Below are 19,712 nucleotides of genomic sequence, written 5' to 3' on the forward strand. Positions count from 1 at the left end.
GTATTTGAGCACCTGGGATCTCATCTCGAGAATTCCAGAGGCACAGCTATACTCACTCACAGTAGATTGGTATGGACAAGGATAGGGATGCCTAATTCCAGGATTTCTTCCATCAGCAGTCTCCTGTTGACTTAGCGCAACAGTGTTGGCAAACTGGTCCATGAAACCAAACACAATATATAACTGAAAATCAGCGTCAAGCTGGGGGATCAAAAGAAGGATCGTGACCTGGACCTCACGATTTCATGGTTTGAAAAGAATGTATACAGAGATCAAGGGAATGATGACTGTCATTGTGGGGTTCTGGTACTCCAAGTACAATGCTGCAAAGATGCAGGACAGCATCTGAAGCAGACACCCTCACCATGTCTCAGTCGCCTGATGCTTGATGCTAAAAGAGCCAGGAGACAACTTTGGTGAGATCAACAATGGTCAGTCTGGGCAGACATGTCTGAGGCAGTAATGCCTCTATAGCACCAGGAGAATGTGAGGTCTGCAGATGCTGGAGATCAGAGTCGAGAGTGTGGTGCTGGAAAAGCACAGCAGCTCAGGCAGTATCTGAGGAGCAGGAGAATCGATGTTTTGGGCATAAACCCTCCATCAGGAATCAGGCTTATGCCTGAAACATCGATTGACTCTGATCTCCATCATCTGCAGTCCTCACTTTCCCCTTGCTGCTGTGTTAACGTCAGACAAACTAATCATGTAACACAATTGCAATGTCCTGCTCTTGCTGGACAAGTGCCCTGAGAATGAGCTCTTAATTGATAAACATGGTTTTACACCTCCCTGATGACAAGATGTGTCTTTGTTCTATGGGCTTGCATCAAATAGACTATGTCATCATCAGAAAGAGGGACAGGGAGGATATACCTGTAACAAAAGCCATGAGTTGTGCTGACTACCTTAGCATCTCAAAGTTAAACAATAATGCCTCTCCCCCGGGAATCCCTCAGGGCATGACAGTCCACAAGAAATTCATATCTCAAGATTCAAACAAGCAGTCAAGAAGGAATTTCACTCAGAGGAACTTAAGAGACACTAGTGTAGAGAAAAAAAAAACTACATCAAGTCTGATTGGGTGACCGTTCAGGATCCAGCACACACTACTGCTCTGATGTCCCTTGGTCCCAGCTCTAACAAGCACCAAGGTTGATCCTGCAAAAACAAGATGATGATCCCAGAAGGATGATCATTCATTGAATTACCTCAATGACAGGTCATCACTAAGCATGATGCTTACTGAAACATCCACAAGTCTGCTTCATGTTCATAGAAATTTGGCTGAATCAGAAAAGATGGCAACTCCAGTCATCTGCAAACCACACAAGTGTCTGTAAAGCTGAGGGTCTACTGGTTCATTACAAATTCTCCCAAAACTGCTTAGTGCAACATTACAACTAGGATCTGCTGTCAGAGTGTTGTTTCGGAAATGAACAATGGAAAGTACGCAATCAGACAGCATCCAGAAAAATGCCAAGGAAAGAACATTGATCTCTCCATTGTGTTTTTGACCGGATCAAGGCCTTTGATAGAATCAACTGTTAAGAGCTTTGGAACTGTAATGGAAATTCATCACTATGACATATTCATGTATCCTGGATGATGACAAGTTTTCTGACCTATTTCCTGACATTAATGGAATTAAACAGGGCAGTGTGAGAGTGATAACGCTCTCCAGTGTCTTCCAATTGCAATCTTGGCATCAAAATCAGAAACTGAGTGGTTGGGCAGCTGTTCATTTGCAGATGACTCCTGACAAAGATTGAAGTCTCCACGGCCATACTTTACAGTCTCTGTTTGCTGATAATTGTGCAGTAGGTGTCGTTCAGAACTGAATATGCAATGTTACATGGGCTCATTCCCCAATGTCAAGATTAGAATGGTTCTCGAAAAGCACAGCAGGTCAGGCAGCATCCGAGGAGCAGGAAAATCGACGTTTCAGGCAAATGCCCTTCATTAGGAACGGCTTTTGCCTGAAACGTCAATTTTCCTGTTCCTCGGATGCTGCCTGACCTGCTGTGCTTTTCAGCACCACTCTAATCCTGACTTTAATCTCCAGCATCTGCAGTACCAACTTCATTCCCCAATGTGTCAATTTCAACCTAACAATTGGCACAAAACTGAGGCATCATAATCAGCCTGTTCCAGGGAAATTCAATCTCAAGTGCAATGTCTTAATTCATGACCAGGGCTTATCAATGGTAGATAACTTCATCTATCTTGTCTGCATAGAAATAATCCTGCCCACGCCAGACTATGTATGTACGACTTGGACTGTGTACCAATGTCATTCTAAGAAACCAAATTACTTTCACTTAGACATACTTCAGAAAGTCCTGAAGATGAGGTGGCAGGAAAATTACCATACACTGAGGTGCTTACCTGACTTGGCTTGCTGAACATATACACAGTATTGAGACAGTCAGTGAGAGTTGGGTCTATCATGGAATTCCAACAAATGAATAGGGAGAAAGCCGGAACAGAGTACAAAGTTGGATGATCAGCCATGATCATATCGAATGGTGGAGCAGGTTCGAAGGGCTGAATGGGTTAGGGTCCTCTACTTCTCATATTCTATGAAAAACATCAAAGACACTGGAAATCTTTGCTTTCGGATTCTTTACATTGATCCAGAGACCTGGAGGAAACTCATCCAGGATCACTGCACCTGGTCTCACCAAATAAAACCAGTGCAGCGGCCTTCGAAAGAAAATGCATATCGGAGGCAAAGACAAAATACAGTTGAGAAAATCTTGAACCAGCAACGCACCCAAACTCAGCAATCTGCAATATCTTGTCCTATTTTACAAATCTGCTGGGCACAGATTAGCCGGCCTATGTAGCCTACTACATATCGGGTGGAACCCCACCAAAAACTCAGGGGCTTTAGTATCACTGAGTGGCTTACTTGACTATTTCAGAGAGTGGTTAAGATTTAGCAATACTGTTGTGGGCTTGGAGTCACGTCCAGGCCACAACAGGTAAGATTGGTACATTTCCTTCCTTCAGGGACATGAATGAACAAGACAGGTTTTTACAGAACTCAATGAGAATTTCAAAGTCACCGAGTTTGAAGCAATTTTAAAGTATTACAGTATTCACTCTGGAAAATGACAATGTTGTCGAGGAGAATACTGAGATACAGGCTACTAGACTAGGTGTGATTGAGGTTCACAAGGAAGAGGTATTAGAAATCCTGCAGAGTGTGAAAACAGATAAGTCCCCTGGGCCGGATGGGATTTATCCTAGGATCCCCTGGGAAGCCAGGGAGGAGATTGCCGAGTCTTTGGCATTGATCTTTAAATCGTCATTGTCTACAGGAATAGTGCCAGAAGACTGGAGGATAGCAAATGTGGTTCCCCTGTTCAAGAAGGGGAATAGAGACAACCCAGGTAATTATAGACCAGTGAGCCTTACTTCAGTTGTCGGTAAAGTGTTGGAAAAGATTATAAGAGATGGGATTTATAATCATCTAGAAAAGAATAATTTGATTAGGGATAGTCAGCACGGTTTTGTGAAGGGTAGGTCGTGCCTCACAAATCTTATTGAGTTCTTTGAGAAGGTGACCAAACTGGTGGATGAGAGTAAACAGGTTGATGTGGTGGACATGGATTTCAGCAAAGCATTCGATAAGGTTCCCCACAGTAGGCTATTGTACAAAATGCGGAGGTATGGGATTGTGGGAGATAGAGCAGTTTGGATCAGTAATTGGCTTGCTGAAAGAAGACAGAGGGTGTGGTTGATGGAGTCCCGTTACTAGTGGTGTACCGCCTTTTTCCAAGTATGTTGACGGCGAGCATGAGGGGGCATAGCTTTAAATTGAGGGGTGATAGATATAGTCAGGGTAGTTTCTTTGCTCAGAGAATGGAATGCTTTGCCTGCAATGGTAGTAGATTCACCAACTTTAAGTACATTTAAGTTGTCATTGGACAAGGATATGGACATACATGGAATAGTGTAGGTTAGATGGGCTTCAGATTGGTATGGCAGGTCGGCGCAACATCGAGGGCCGAAGGGCCTGTACTGCGCTGTAATGTTCTATGTTCTAAATACCAGGTTTTATTAGTTACTCCATCATCTTATATCAAAGACTTCCAACTACATTTCTGTCGTAGGAATCATGGAAAAACAGCACTAACACTGTTTCTCAAGGATTTCCACTGGAAATCTGGAAAGAGAACGCTGATAGGTTATTTCCTTAGGTTTAAAATGGGATAATTTGCACTCCTTTAAAAGATAGCAGTAGCATACATTTTGTGCAATTACTTGGTTCAGCCACAAAAAGAAAAGAAATTGGCCTCATCCATGATTCCAGGAGTTTCACGAGATTTCCATCATTCAACGCCCACAAGAAAATAGCAAACACAGAACAGCATCACGCAAAGATGCCATTTGTTCAGTCTGGATTGAAGGGAAACCTTCCATTTAAAACATTGTGTGTAAACTTACTTTGGTGCTCATATTGTCTGTTGGCTACAATATTTACTCCTAGTGAAAGAAGGTCCAATATTCTCCTTCTAATCTGAATAGTGTAACCAAGGTGTTGGACAAACTCTTTTTTCTAATTTCAGCTTCAGTAAAATTTGATATTAAAGAAGGGACTAGCTAATCTGGAAGTAATAAGCAGAAAGCGATAACAGTAATGATTAAAATAAATGTGTAAATGAACAGAGGATTGAGTAATAAATGGCAATAAAGAAGAGACTCTACATAAGAGAAGGAAAGAATTAGTTCCACACATATGATTATTATTATGGAAATTATAAAAGGTGAAGTTAAAGGACATGCAAGGGTACATGCAGCATAAAATAGCTAAAATCATTGAGTCAGGAAAAATAAACTAGCAATAGGCTGAACTACAGTGCAAGTTTAAGACAACGTAAGTTGGTGATGTTATATTCACAGAGATATAAAGCACAAAAAGGTGACTACTTATTTTAAACAAGAAGAAAACACTTTCATAACCAACGAGAGTACGGTGTGCAATTCTATGTACCACACTTTCAGAAAATCATGGATAGGGTCAAGTAAAAATTTACATTGTGAATGGGGGATTACAGTTTGTGTGAATAGATGGGAGACACTGGGATTGATCCTGTCTGAAAAGATAAGATGAGTTTTAAGATGATTGGCAAAAGAAACATGGGCCAGATGATGGAATTTACTTTTACAATTATATAAGATCTCAAATGTGCTGCCTTAAAAGATGCTGTAAACAGATTTAGTTGTAAACTTGAAAAAGGGTATTGGAGAAATACTTAAAGGATCAAAAATAAAACACAGATATAATGAAAGAGGGAAGATTGGATTAACTGGTTTGCTCTTCAAAAGAGCTGGCAAACACTGTTGTTCTTCTATGATTGAAGTTACTACAACAAGAAACACAAGTTAAACTGATGAGGGGAACAACTGATATGAAGAACATTGCCACACAGAGTCAGAAATACATAAGAAAATCTGCAAGCAGAGTCAAAACTTTTCTGAACAATTAAGACTGAGTATGATGATTTGGAGAAAGAACAACACATTGTTTTCTTTGATAGGTGAATGAAGACAGTCTCTGCTGTCTATAATTCTCTTGTAGTCTCTAAGAGAGCCACAACTTGAAGCTTTATGCAGTTTGAGGTATATTACCTGAACTATCTCTAGAATTACTTCTGGAACACCCTTGTTCATTGCTGCAAAATTACCCATTGTTAAATGCAGAAACAATCACAGGAATATTTTACTATTTGCAAAAACGGAGAGGTGTGCTAATATGTATTTAGCTCTTAGTTACAAAGCACTTCAGAATCGTCTGCCTATGACTAGTAAATTGGGAATATTTTTAAATACAGTGAACAAAACATCCTGATAGATCATAGCCTTGGTCTGTGGTACTTCAGGTAGCATAATTATTGCCAGTGATATATATTTCAATTGTGCAATGAATCACAAAACAACTATTACAATGGATGACTTTATAAACATCAAAAAGAATTGTCATAATGGGGAAAATTTCAAACTTGAACAATCAGAACATGTTTATAACTTATGTTTTAGATTATTTGCAATGATTTGAAATCATTTGCATGAGTTCATAAAAACAATACAACTTGTTATTTAATGCGACCTTACAATATCAGGAGTGGATAGTTGCAAGAACAACGACGTACCACTTTGAAAGCACGAGCTGGAGCAGAGGTAGCACCCATCTCCTCCAAATATTTCTTCCAGGAAAAATTTTCTGCATCAGAATATCCTGGAATAAAAGGTTTGCCAATTATACTGATCTGGAATAACATATTCAAGGTCAAAACACGTAGAAAATGCAACTGTCTCTACACAGATTACTAAACGGTCAAGCTCAGTTTTGCATTTCAAACATTATCCAACATGTTAAATTGATAAATCCAAGAGTTTAGCATATCAGCTTGAGAGAGAGAGAGAAAAGCTATATTTCATTGCATAAAACCATTACATTACTGCAATGAAATTTAGCTTACTATTTAAAGTAGGTCAAGTAAAGCAAAGCATATTTTCTCAGCCATGTTCCTCTAGTTGAGAGCACATTTCATATAACAAACCATTGTATGGTGCTTCATACGATAGCAATGGAAACTATAGAAAAGTAACCAAAGACATCAAAGAGGATATGCATTTTGAAATGGTTTTTGAAGATGCCAGATTAACACACCCAATTAATTATTTCTAAATGTTATCACTGATTTTAATCAATTTCCATGCACTAATATCCCACAAACAAGGCTGTGATAAATACCAGATTGCTCTAGGGTTTCTATATCTATTATATGCATTGAGCTTCACTTTGCTTAACACATATTTTCATAACCCCTTTGAAAATGTACATTTACAACATCTGCCACATTCCCTTTATCTTTACAGTTCTGACTAAACTTATGTCTATTTTTCATAAAAACATGCTCCTGTATGTTGTGGTTTTTTTTAAATTAAGACAAGATAATTCTACATTATTCTTTTAACACAATCAAGGTACAAATTCATTGCCAAAGTCCTTCACTTCTGTGCAGTTGCTGACACCAAATATACCAGAAGCTGTTCAGCTGATGGAAACAATATGCAAATAGGTCATTTATAAATAAAATTAACAACACTGAAGAAAGAAAGTGGGCTAGGAGAAAGTGAGGACTGCAGATGCTGGAATCGACGTTTCAGGAATAAGCCCTTCTTCAGATTCCTGAGGAAGGGCTTATGCCCAAAACGTCAATTCACCTGTTCCTTTGATCCTGCCTGATCTGCTGCGCTTCTCCAGCAACACATTTTAAAGAAAGTGGGCTACCTAGATATAGGTTTCTGCTGATCCCAATTACCTCCATTAGACAAAATATTCTAATTTGGAAGGAATCACAAACTATTCTGAAATGAGGTAAAAGGTGTGGACAAGCTGCTTGAGTGTACAAGGTTGAGAGGGTATCACTAGATTCTAAATTTCACTCTTATGGATGTGTGCAAGTGGAGAATTGGACACAACCGCTTGAATCTATGATGGTGCACCGAGCATGATCGTGCCTCTCTAAAGTTGGACATCTAACCAGCTAAATGGACATTGCCTGACCTATTAACATTGCTTGTATTTTGCTTCTGATTCCACGTTGTGAAAGGATAAAATCATTAGCGCTGCAATGCCATTTTAACTGGGAAGCACATGTGAACCAAATTCAAACTCACTTTGTGGGTCAGAAGGAGCAAAAGGGCACCTCCTCTCCTAACAAGGCAACTTCACGCCTCTTTCTTTTCCAAGCTATTTTTCCTGATTTTAGGAATAATTGTTGGCCAGAAGTAAAGGTGTATTTCCTGCTCTCCTTGGAATAGTACTGTGGATTTTTTTTGTGTCCATGGGAGGGGCAGACCGAGCCTTATTTTAACAGTGCATCTGAAAGACATCATGTTTGACAATACAGCCCTCACTCAATATTACACTGACGTTTCATCCTGGATTGTGTTGTGTCGTGAGGTGAAAGTGTTACCCCTGAGCCAAGGCTCATGTCAGAGTTCAGCTCAAGAAGTTGTGCTGAAGCATTAGTGTTATACTAAGCTAAACATGCACAACACAGAGAAGGTGTTTAGATTAGATTAGATTACTTACAGTGTGGAAACAGGCCCTTTGGCCCAACAATTCCACATCGACCCTCCGAAGAGCAACCCACCCAGACCCATTCCCCTATATTTACCCCTTTACCTAACACTATGGGCAATTTAGCATGGCCAATTCACCTAACCTGCACATCTTTGGATTGTGGAGAAAACCGGAGCACCTGGAGGAAACCCACGCAGGCACGGGGAGAATGCGCAAACTCCACACAGGCAGTTGCCTGAGGCAGGAACTGAACCTGGGTCTCTGGCGCTGTGAGGCAGCAGTGCTAACCACTGTGCCACCGTGCCGCCCCATTCCATAAAACTGATCAAATGTATTATAGTGTGTATGATGCAACATTTGAAGAAGTTACAAGCAAGTCTTGCAAGAGTTCAGTCGGTTTAGTGAATTGAGGTAAAAGTCTACTAATCCAACAGTTAACTTATGAAGCTACTACAAATGGCAATGGACTTAATACAATAAGAAAACCCACAATTAGATTTTATTTCACCATTTTAAACATGAATATCAAATACAATATTCTTCATATTTACTGATGAATTGCATTCATGATTTTTCATTAAATAATTAAAACCAGTATTAGGAGAAATTTAGTTGGAGCTGACTAAAACAACTTGACATATCTAGCAACAGCATGGTGTGGGCCGGTGAAACCCAGAGTGGGACAGTAGCAGAGGAGAAGGAAAAGTTGGATTCTCCCTAAGTTTTCTTTCTTTATTTTTAATTTTAAGTTAATGAGAATGGTGCCAATTCATGGCAATCGTAGTTTGCATTGAATAAACGTGACAATAAATGAGTCAATACATCAATAAACATTGTAAAATGGGATTAAACTCATGTATAAATCAAACTGGACAACCATAGCAATTTTCCTTCTTCAGAAGACTTCATGCCCACTTTATTTACACCAGACAACATCTCATTTTTACGTTTTAAAAAACTGAGTTCAAAATGTCGTGAAATGGTGGAGGTTGAACTCTCAATTCCTTGATTACTCATTCATGCCTATTTAGATCACTAGTGACCACAAATTTACAGTAACTAATTGGGGGTCTCAAATGGTTATTTTCCCTTCTCATCTTGAAGCAGTATATTTTCAGTTCTCCGCAGAAATATACATGCAGAAATTTCCAATTAATCTACTTTCTGAATTTAACAGTTTTATGGTACATTACCAAGCTCTCTTTGAAATGGCAAATATTAAATACTGCAATGTCCTCAAAGCAAAAGCAATTAATATATTTGCTTACAATGATATGAACAAAACATTGTCTGAATATGTATTAAAATAAGACTCATTAACTTAAATTACATATTTCATCAAATTCATTTTCTAGTATCTAGAGATTGATTGCATGTTCTCTTTATTATCAATCATCAAAGTCAGTCACTCCACAGATGCTGTCATTTTAATGAAATTATTTCACCTCATTCTAGTTCCATAATTCCGGAATTTGCAATATTTTATCCTTTCTCTACTTAATCTTGTGGGCTTTACCGTACATAAATTCAGGAATAATAAATAATTCACATATTTAAAAGTTGTACCTTCATTGCACCACCAAAAAGAACATTTTAACAATTCTATTTAATTTCCTTAACAGTGTATAATCTCCAACCAGTGGTTTATGACACATTTTCTTGGTTTTATTTCATGTCAATTAAGCCTTAAGTTTTATAGGTCATATTGGTAAGATACCCATTTTTCTGCAGGCTTAAGTTAACTCAGGAGCAAATCTGGTTTGAGCAGGGATATTTCTAGCAACAAGAGGTTTGAGCTGAAAATGCTGTAATTCTCAGAACCACATTACTTTCAAGGTCAAATATTTTAAGATGGGAGGCGGGGGAGATATCACACAACCAGTCTGTCTTTGGTCTACTTAGGTTGCAAAGTGGAAACCTATAGCAAATTAAGGGCCTGATCCTGATCCACCAATAATTTACCACAGCAGATTGAGACTGATACCAGTTGGACAACCCAACAACTTTTACTGAGCTGGGGTTGAGCAAAGCAAGGGATCTATTTTGGCAGGTCCCTGTGTCCATCAGCTCCTTTTCCTTTGCGACTATCTGCAGTCCCAGCAGCAACCACCACTTGGATTTAGTGCTGCAATGCCAAAGAGCTGTCGAGCAATCGGATTGGTCATCAGCTCTTGAAGGTTAGACTTTCTCCCAAGATGGGGTAGATCACTTGCCTTGAGCAAAGTAACAGCATACTCAGCATTAAACGGCTGAGGAGCAGCCAGCAGCAATGAGACCGTTTATCCTGTTGACTCTTTGGGTGGCCCAAATATTTCAGCTCCAAATTTCATCCCCTATACAACATGCTTTGCCTTTAAGGCACTCTTGAGACAGAGGAGGTAGTGTGGGGTTCGGGTTGCATGGATCAAACCTGAAGGGCAGAGGCTCAGTAAAGTTCAATTCAGTCCTTTGACACAGTGGTGGAGTCAAGAGGAGCAGAATTGGATGATCATCTGCCAAATTTGTACCTGGAAAATACCTGGATAAGTGCCAATTAAGCTTAGGTCCGTCATTTTGGACATAAAATTTGCATAATATATTTAAAGCAATATATTTTTGAAGCAACTGACGTTCTAAAGTTTGAACCACAGCAACTGTAGTGGAAATTCTAACTGAATATTCTACAGGATACAATAATTCAAATGCATTTTTCTGAACTTCATATTAACAGATTTCTGTCAAAAAATAGCTCCCTTCTGATTCAAAACAGTAGACAGAACCACAAGAGTAATATCACACAGATATACAGCAAGGTTATAGTGCACTTGTCAAAGAGTCACTTCCGATTAACTCTGCAATCTATCAATAATGCAGTCAAAGGATTTATATAAAAGATAGCTTTTAAAAGCTGCAAGAACACCTTCTGCTGACCTGCATGAGTTTACTTAAAAAGCAATGAGTTGTTGAATCCATGGTTACTACATACAGAAAAATGCAGAATTTTATTTTTTAGAATCCATAACCTCTGTGCCACGTAGAACACGGGGAACATGAAGCATCTATTTGTAGTAATTTTTAAATTACAGATAAGATGGTCCCACAACTGCGAATACAAAAGCAGTTTTTCTCAGATTCTCTTCCTGATGTGGTGCGTCTCATACTTGTTGATTTCAGAACTTTCATTTCATTCTGTGTTTTCTTTGCTGTCTCCAAATTTTTACATGGACAAAGTGCCTTTCTCATCCTGTGCCCAGATCTTTCCTTAAATTTTGGAGGTAACGGCATTCAGTAGGACCTCCAGGTCCCTGCCGCAAAGCAGGGAAGTGTTTTCCCCTTTTCTGGCGCAAATGTCAGGGACCATGCAGGTCAGCTCCAGGCTGTCAGTGACCATAAGACACAAGAGCAGAAGGTGGCCAGTCAGCTCATCCTGCTCTGCCTTTCAAACAGATCATGACTGATCTGATAACTCTGAACTCTACCTTCCTGTCTCTCCCCACAATAATCCTCAATTCCATTATCGATCAAAAACCTGCCTATTTCAGCCTTGAATATACTTAATGGTGTAACTCCAACACTTCTCTGTGGCAACTCTGAGAGAATACATTATTTCTCATCAATGTCCTCAATGTGTGATCCCTCATTCTGTGATTATGCCATCTGGTCCCAGACTCTCCCACAAGGAAAAACAACCTCTCTGCATGTGACTCCAGATCCATGGAAAACAACCTCACCATATCCAGTCCTCTCATAATCACTTATGCTTCACTAAGGTCACCTGTTACTCTTCTATCTTCCAATGAGTACAGGACCAACCTACTCAACCTCTGCTCATAAGACAGACTCTTCCTACTTGGTATCAGCCGAGTGTACCTTCTCTGGACTGTCTCCGATGCCAGCTTATCTTTCCTTAGATAAAGAGTACAGAATTGTTCACAGTATTCCAGCTCTAGTCTGGCTAGTTCCTGGTACATTTTTATTTCGACCTCACTGCTTTCATCCTCCATTTCGTTTGAAATAACAGCCAACATTTCATTTGCCTTCCCAATTATTGCTGAGCTTGGAAGCTGAGTTTTTTTTGTGATTCAAGGATAGGTACTGCCTCTGTTCCATAGCTTTCTGCAGTCTTTCACTATTTAAATAACAACTCCTCTATTCTTCCAGCCAAAGTGCATAAATTCATATTTTCCCATATTGTATTCCATTTGTCAACATTTTGACTACTCACTTAACCTATTCATAACCCTCTGCAGTCCCATTGTGTCATCCTCACCACTTGCTTTCCCAGTCATCTGTCCAGGTACACAATAGGCTTTTAAAGATGGCATGGGTGCAACGGTCCTGATCAATTCTAGAATAACCACTATTGGAATAAGCTATTCTGGGAATAATGTATGGTTTCAAAATGGGACATGACAGGGTAATGAAAAGGCCAGGTAGTTCAGGAGGTGAGTATGGCAAGCTATGGCAACACGACTCACTGGACCTAGAAACAGAATCCCTCCAAAAATATGACGCAACTCGGACTTAGCCCAAAAAAAAAGTAAAATTCGGCCCAAAGAACCATAATTTGAATTTTGAATTGAAATTGACATTTTTTTTAATTTATAGCAAAGCAACTGCTCCAGTGCTATTAAACTGAGGGATGTATTGCTTAGAACTGAGATGCTTTAAACAGTTCTTCATGCAAGTCTTGACATTAGGTTCACTAATTACATTTTTAAAAATTATTCCATGGTCTGGAATTATTCCATCACAGACCAGGCCGAAATTTGTTTCCCATCTCATACTGTCCTGAATGCAGTTGAGAATCTAATACATTGCTGTTGGTATGGAGTCACATGTAGGACAGTAGGTTTCTTTCCCTAAAGGACATTAGTGGACCAGATGGGTTTTTACAACAACTTAGAGTGGTTACACAGTTGCCATTAGGCTAAGACAAATACAGGAATTGCTGGAGAAATTCAACAGGTCTGGCAACTTCCATGGGAAGAAAGCAGAGTTAATGTTTCGAGTCTGGTAACTCTTCACCAGAGCTGTTAGTGGTGAGGAAAAAGTGACATTTATGCTGAATTTGAATGTAGGGGCTGGGAGGAAGGGGAGAGGTAAGAGGATTGGTGAAAATGGAGTCCAGAGAGAGCAAGATATGAAAGGGTTAGGTAAACACAGAGATTATGGATAGCAGGCCAGTACAGAGGAAAAGCCGAATAATTGATAAAAAGAGGTCAGGATAGAAGAAAATGAGTGAGCTGTACCAAATGCAAACCATATAATGTGATAGTAGGCCAAGGATTAGGTGAGAATGCGTGACTGTGCTAAAAGCAACCCCTGACATTAGAAGACAGAGTGTGGGATGGGTGAAAAACATGGAAGGATGGAATCAGGCCAGGATTGGTGTTGAACTCAATGTCCATTTGTGTTGAACTCAATGTTGAATCCAAGAGATCCCCAAACAGAAAATGAGATGTTATTCTTCCAACTTGTATCTCTGCTCAATGGAACACAATACCCAGCCTTGCAACAGCAATGTCGGTGTGGAAGCACGACGGCCTATTGACGGGGCAGGCAAATGGGAACTCAGGGTCATTTTTGCACACACAATGCAGGTGCTCGGCAGAGTGGTCACCCAGTCAGCATTTCATTTCCCCAATGTAGAGGAGACCACATTGTGAATTTTTAATTCATGGTTTTCTTGAACAAATTCAAATCTCACCATCTGGTACTCTGGGATTCGAACTTATGACCCCAGAACATTAGCCTGAGTTTCCAAATTACCAGCCTTGTGGTGTTACCACTACACCCCTGCCTAATGGTACGTTGCATGGTCTTCTCCAACTGCTATCAGAATTTGACTGTTAAAACTCTAAAAATCTCTGCACTATTCTGTGAAAAAACTATTTAGTGCCTGCTTGTTATTTTATCCATTATCCATCACCAATTTACCTTAAAAAAGAAAATCCCTTAGTATTTTTCATGCTGAAGGTACACAGCAAGCTGGCACATCAAATAAAACAACTGGACGTAGCGACTTGTTATTTCCCGTTGTGGTGGATTGGAGAATGGGGTTTCAGTTCAATGCAGGAGGAGAGAAGACACTGAGCATATGTAACAGTGGAAGGAAAAGATCAGTGGAACTGGAGTGGGACTCTAGAGCTGGCAGCGCAGAGAGACGTGAATGGTTCTTTGGCTTAGAACTAGGTGAATGGGAAATCAAAAAATAACACTGTGAAGGAATGTCAAATTTAGCAGAACTGAAGTGGGGGTAGAATACAGAATTGGATTTATTGATGGACTCCTGACAAATTTCAGCAGATGGGAGAGCCGGAAAGACCATAAGACATAGAAAGTAAGGCCATTCGGCCCAATGAGTCAACTCCACCATTCATTCATGGCTGATGAGCATTTCAACACCACTTACCCACGCTCTCCCCGTATCCCTTAATTCCTTGCGAGATCAAGAATTTATCAATGCCTTGAAGACATTTAACGTTCCAGCCTCCACTGCGCTCTGTGGCAATGAATTTCACAAGCCCACCACCCTCTGGCTGAAGAAATGTCTCCTCATTTCCATTCTAAATTGACCATCTCTAATTCTAAGGCAGTCCCCATGGGTCCTAAGATCCCCGCCTGACGGAAACAAATTCCCAGCATCCACCCTTTGTTGGACGTGCATTATCTTGTAAGTTTCTATTAGATCTCTCCTCAACCTTCTAAACTTAATGAATACAATCCCAGGATCCTCAGCCGTTCATCATATGTTAGGGCTACCATTCCAGGGATCATCCGTGTGAATCTTCGCTGGACATGCTCCAGTGCTAGTATGTCCTTCTTGAGGTGTGGGGCCCAGAATTGGACACAGCATTCTAAATGGAGCCTAACCAGAGCTTTATAAAGTCTCAGTAGCACATTGCTGCTTTTACATTCCAAACCTCTTGAGATAAATGACAACATTACATTTGCTTTCTTAACCACGGACTCAACCTGCAAGTCAACCTTTAGAGAATCCTGGACTAACACGCCCAGATCCCTTTATACTTCAGCTTTATGAATTTTCTCACTGTTTAGAAAATAGTCCAGGCCTGTATTCTTTTTTCCAAAGTGCAAGAACTCGTATTTGCTCACATTGAATTTCATCAGCCATTTCTTGGACCACTCTCCTAAACTGTCTAAATCTTACTGCAGCCTCCCCACCTCCTCAGTACTACCTGCCTGTCCACCTAACTTTGTATCATCGGTGAACTTCGCCAGAATGCCCCCAGTCCCTTCATCCAGATCATTTATATATAAAGTGAACAGCTGAGGCCCCAACACTGAACCCTGCGGGACACCAATTGTCACCAGCTGCCGTTCCGACAAAGAACCTTGTATCCCCAACTCTCTGCCTTCTGTCAGACAGCCAATCCTCAATCCATGCCAATAGCTCACCTCAAACACCATGGGCCCTCATCTTACTCAGCAGCCTCCCGTGAGGCTTCTTATCAAAGGCCTTTTGGAAATCTAGGTAGATAACATCCACTGGGTTTCCGTGGTTTAACCTTGTTATTTTTTCCAAAGAATTCTAACAGGTTTGTCAGGCACGACCTCTCCTTACTAAATCCATGCTGACTAAGAGAATAAGACATAGGAGCAGAAATTAGGCCATTCAACTCATTGTGTCTGCTCTGCCACTGAATCACAGCTGATAAGTTTCTCAACACCATTCTCCCGCTTTCTCCCCATAACCCTTGATCCCCTTTACAATCGAGAACCTATAGAACATAGAATGTTACAGTGCAGTACAGGCCCTTCGGTCCTCGATATTGCACTGACCTGTGAAATTGATCTGATGCCCATCTAACATACATATGGACAATAATAAAATAGTGTATGTCCAATGCCCATTTAAATGCCCTTAACTTCAGCCAGTCTACTACTGCTGGAGGCAGGTCATTCCACATCCCTACTACTCTGAGTGAAGAAACTACCCCTGATATCTGTCCTAAATCTATCACCCCTCAATTTAAAGCTATGTCCCTTCATGTTAGCCTTCACCATCTGAGGAAAAAGGTTTTCACTGTCCACTCTATCTAACTTTCTGATTATCTTACACGTCTCAATTAAGTCACCTCTTACCTTCTTCTCTCCAATAAGAACAGCCTCAGTTCCCTCAGCCTTTCCTCAGAAGATCTTCCCTCCATACCAGGCAAAATCCTTCTAAATCTCCTCTGAATCCTTTCCAAAGCTTCCACATTCTTCCTATAATGCGGTGACCAGATCTGCACGCAATACTCCAGGTGCGGCCTTATCAGTGTCTTATACAGTTGAAGCATGAATCTCCAAAGCTCAATCGCCCTACCAATAAACGCCAACACACGACATGCCTTCTTAACAACCTTATCAACCTGAGTGGCAACTTTCACGGATTTGTGCAACTGGACACCAAGATCTCTCTGTTCATCTACACTGCCAAGGATTTTACCCTTAGCCCAGTACTCTGCATTCTTGTTACTTTTTCTGAAGTGAACTACCTCACATTTTTCTGCATTAAACTCCATTTGCCACTTCTCAACCCAGCTCTGCATCTTATCTATGCCCCTCTTTAACCCATAACATCATTTGGCACTATCCACAACTCTGCCTACCTTAGTGCCATCTGTAAAATTTACTAACCCAACCTTCCACGCCCACATCCGGATCATTTATAGAAGTGACAACAGCAGTGGCCCCAAAACAGATCCTTGCGGCACACCACTGGTAACTGAGCTCTAGGATGAATTTCCCATCAACCACCCGCCCAATGTTTTCTTTCAGCTAGCCAATTTCTGATCCAAATTGCTAATCACCTTCAATCCCGAAACTCCATATTTTGTTCAATAACCTACCATGTGGAACCTTATCAAACACCTTACTGAAGTCCATACACACCATATCAACCGCTTTACCTTCATCCACCTGCTTTGTCACCTTCTCGAAGAACTCAATAAGGTTAGTGAGGCACGACATACCCTTCATAAACTGTGTTGACTATCCCTAATCAAATTATTCCTTTCCAGATGATTATAAATCCTATCTCGTATAACCTTTTCCAACACCTTACCCACAACCGAAGTAAGGTTCACTGGTGCGTAATTACCGATTCCCCTTCTTAAACAAGGGAACAACGTTTGCTGTCCTCCAGTCTTCTGGCGCTACTCCTGTCCACAATGACGACATAAAGATCAAAGCCAAAGGCTCTGCAATCTCCTCCCTGGCTTCCGAGGACAAATCCCTTCCACCCTAAGAGTCTTATCTATTTTCAGATCTTCCAAAATTGCTAAAATCTCTTTGTCAACCGCAGTCCCAACTAATCTAGTAGCCTGTATTTCCATATTCTAACATTGCCCTTTTCCACTGTGAGTACTGATGAAAAGTATTAATTAAGTGTTTCCCCTATGTCCTCAGATTCCACACACAACTTTCCACTACTATCTTTGATTGGCCCTAATCTTATTCTAGTCATTCTTTTTGTCCTGATATACCTATAGAGGCCTTAGTGTTTTCCTCGATCCTATCCGCCAACAACTTCTCATGTTCCCTCCTGGCTCTTCTCAGCTTCTCTTTAGATCTTTTCTGGCTAACTATCTCAGTCTTCAATATAATCAATGATGTGGTCACCACAGCCTTCTGTGGCAGTGAATTCCACAGATTCACCACTCTCTGGCTGAAGAAGTTTCTCCTTATCTCTGTTCTAAAAAGTCTTCCCTTTATTCTAAAGCTGTGCCCTCGGGTCCTAGTTTCTCCTACCAATGGAAACATCTTCTCAACATCCATTCTGTCCAGGCCATTTAGTATTCTCTAAGTTTGAATTATATCCACCCTCATCCTTCTAAGAGCATTGACCCAGAGTCTTCAAATGTTCCTCATATGTGAAGCTCTTCATTCCCGGGACCATTCTCGTGAATCTCCTCTGAACACGCAGCAGGGCCAGTACATCCTTCTTAAGGAATGGTGCCCAAAACTGTGCACAATGCTCCAAATGTGGTCTGACCTGAAAGCTACGGATTCGACAAGAGAGGAAAGGTCTCTGGTTCTTGGACACTTCAAAATGTTGTGATTATAACAAGATCAGCTCGGTGGACTTCAAAGAATATGAGTTCCCTGATAGGGGCTGTTAACTTGGTCCAATCAGGGAGCCCTGGCTGACAGATAAAAAGAGGAATGTTGCCCTTTGACGTGAAGGGCAGTGTTTGTCACTGGCCACCCGGGTGTTTTCCTATCTTCCTGGCGGTGGAATTTGAACAAAGATTCGTGCACTTTGTGTCTTTCACTGTGTCTCACACCTGCACACACACACCATGGGTACTGGGGAAAAAATAAGCACTGCCGCACTTAGGTGGTAGTGTAGGGGTTAATATATATTTAAAAAAGAAAAAAAGAAGAAAAAAAAAGAGAAGGAAAAACAAAGAGGAATGTTCGAGATTCCGACACCCTGGGTGCTGACTCTGACGAAGCTGTGTCAGAGTCAAGGACTTTCCACATGCAAATAATCAGTGACTTGGTGACTGGATACTGGCCTCTGTGGGGTTATTTCACAAACATATATTTGTGCACAGGGATTTCAACATTTTCTAATGAGTTCTGAGGTATATGCCTGTATCTTATAGCTACTGCTGAAGAGAATTTTCGTTTTACATATCAATTAAATTTACATACTGGCTAATGCCTGTTTGAGACCTTTTTAAGATTTAGTTAATTAACTTTTTATGTTCTGGAAATGAATTAAGAACCCAAATTAGCATCAGTCTGAACACTGCTTCTCTCTTTGTCATCTATTCTCTCTCTGCCACCCAGCTTCATATGTTGAAGTAGGGGAACAATTGCTTTTATTTAAAATTTTAAATGAAAACCTACAAGAATTCATAACTGAAATTTCATATGCATAGATACAAAATAATATTGAAGTAATTAATGGAAGATTTCTAATTTGTACAGACATTAATCCCAATAGGAGTACACATCAGTACATTAGGCATATTTAAAACCTTTGAGTTCTCCCATTTTCTCCACAAAACCTCTCAGTTTTACTAAAATCACATTTTTTAAAATATACACTGATTTTCTTCAAATAATCAAAAAGAATAGCAAAACTGACAGAGAAAACCAAAGAAAAGCATCATATTAGTTTGGTTAACTAAATTACTCGTGTATATTGTGCAAAGATATAGGGGAGGTGATAGCCACTTGGTATTATTGCTGAATTGTGAATCAAGAGACCCAAGTAATATTCTGGGTACCTGGGTTCAAATCCTGCCATGGCAGATGGCATCATTTGAATTCAAGAAAATCTAGCATTAAGAGTCTAATGATGACCAAAGAATCTATTGTTGATTGTCGGAAAACATCTGGTTCACTAATGTCCTTTAGGGAAGGGAACTGTCATCCCCACCTGGATGGCCTGTGTGTGACTCCACACTCACAGTTATATGTTAACTCTTAACTGCCCTCTGGGCAATTAGAGATGGGCAATAAACGCTGGCCTACATGACTCTGTGGCATTCAAGAAATAACTTACCCAAAGATTCAAGCATACAGCTTGATGCTATTGTGAAATATTTACATTTCTGATATTTTGATATTTTAAACATTACAGCTATGTGACAAATGTTTATTTTTGGTC

The 19,712-nt window shown here is 40.3% G+C and overlaps 1 protein-coding gene across 6 annotated transcripts in view; it reads right to left on the reverse strand.

The window, feature by feature from the left end:
• LOC122549360 (lethal(3)malignant brain tumor-like protein 4) overlaps positions 1-19,712 on the reverse strand; it is a 312,681-nt gene that overhangs the window by 161,839 nt on the left and 131,130 nt on the right. For all 6 annotated transcript variants that reach the window (XM_043689041.2, XM_087986018.1, XM_087986019.1 and 3 more), the window contains one exon: positions 6,159-6,244. In XM_043689041.2, the coding sequence (XP_043544976.2) occupies positions 6,159-6,244 (86 nt within the window). The remainder of the gene's footprint in view (positions 1-6,158; positions 6,245-19,712) is intronic.

The sequence above is a fragment of the Chiloscyllium plagiosum genome, unplaced genomic scaffold (genome assembly GCF_037043375.1).
Source record: "Chiloscyllium plagiosum isolate Xiang-an unplaced genomic scaffold, Cpla_swu_hap1 HiC_scaffold_4, whole genome shotgun sequence".
Taxonomy (NCBI): domain Eukaryota; kingdom Metazoa; phylum Chordata; class Chondrichthyes; order Orectolobiformes; family Hemiscylliidae; genus Chiloscyllium; species Chiloscyllium plagiosum.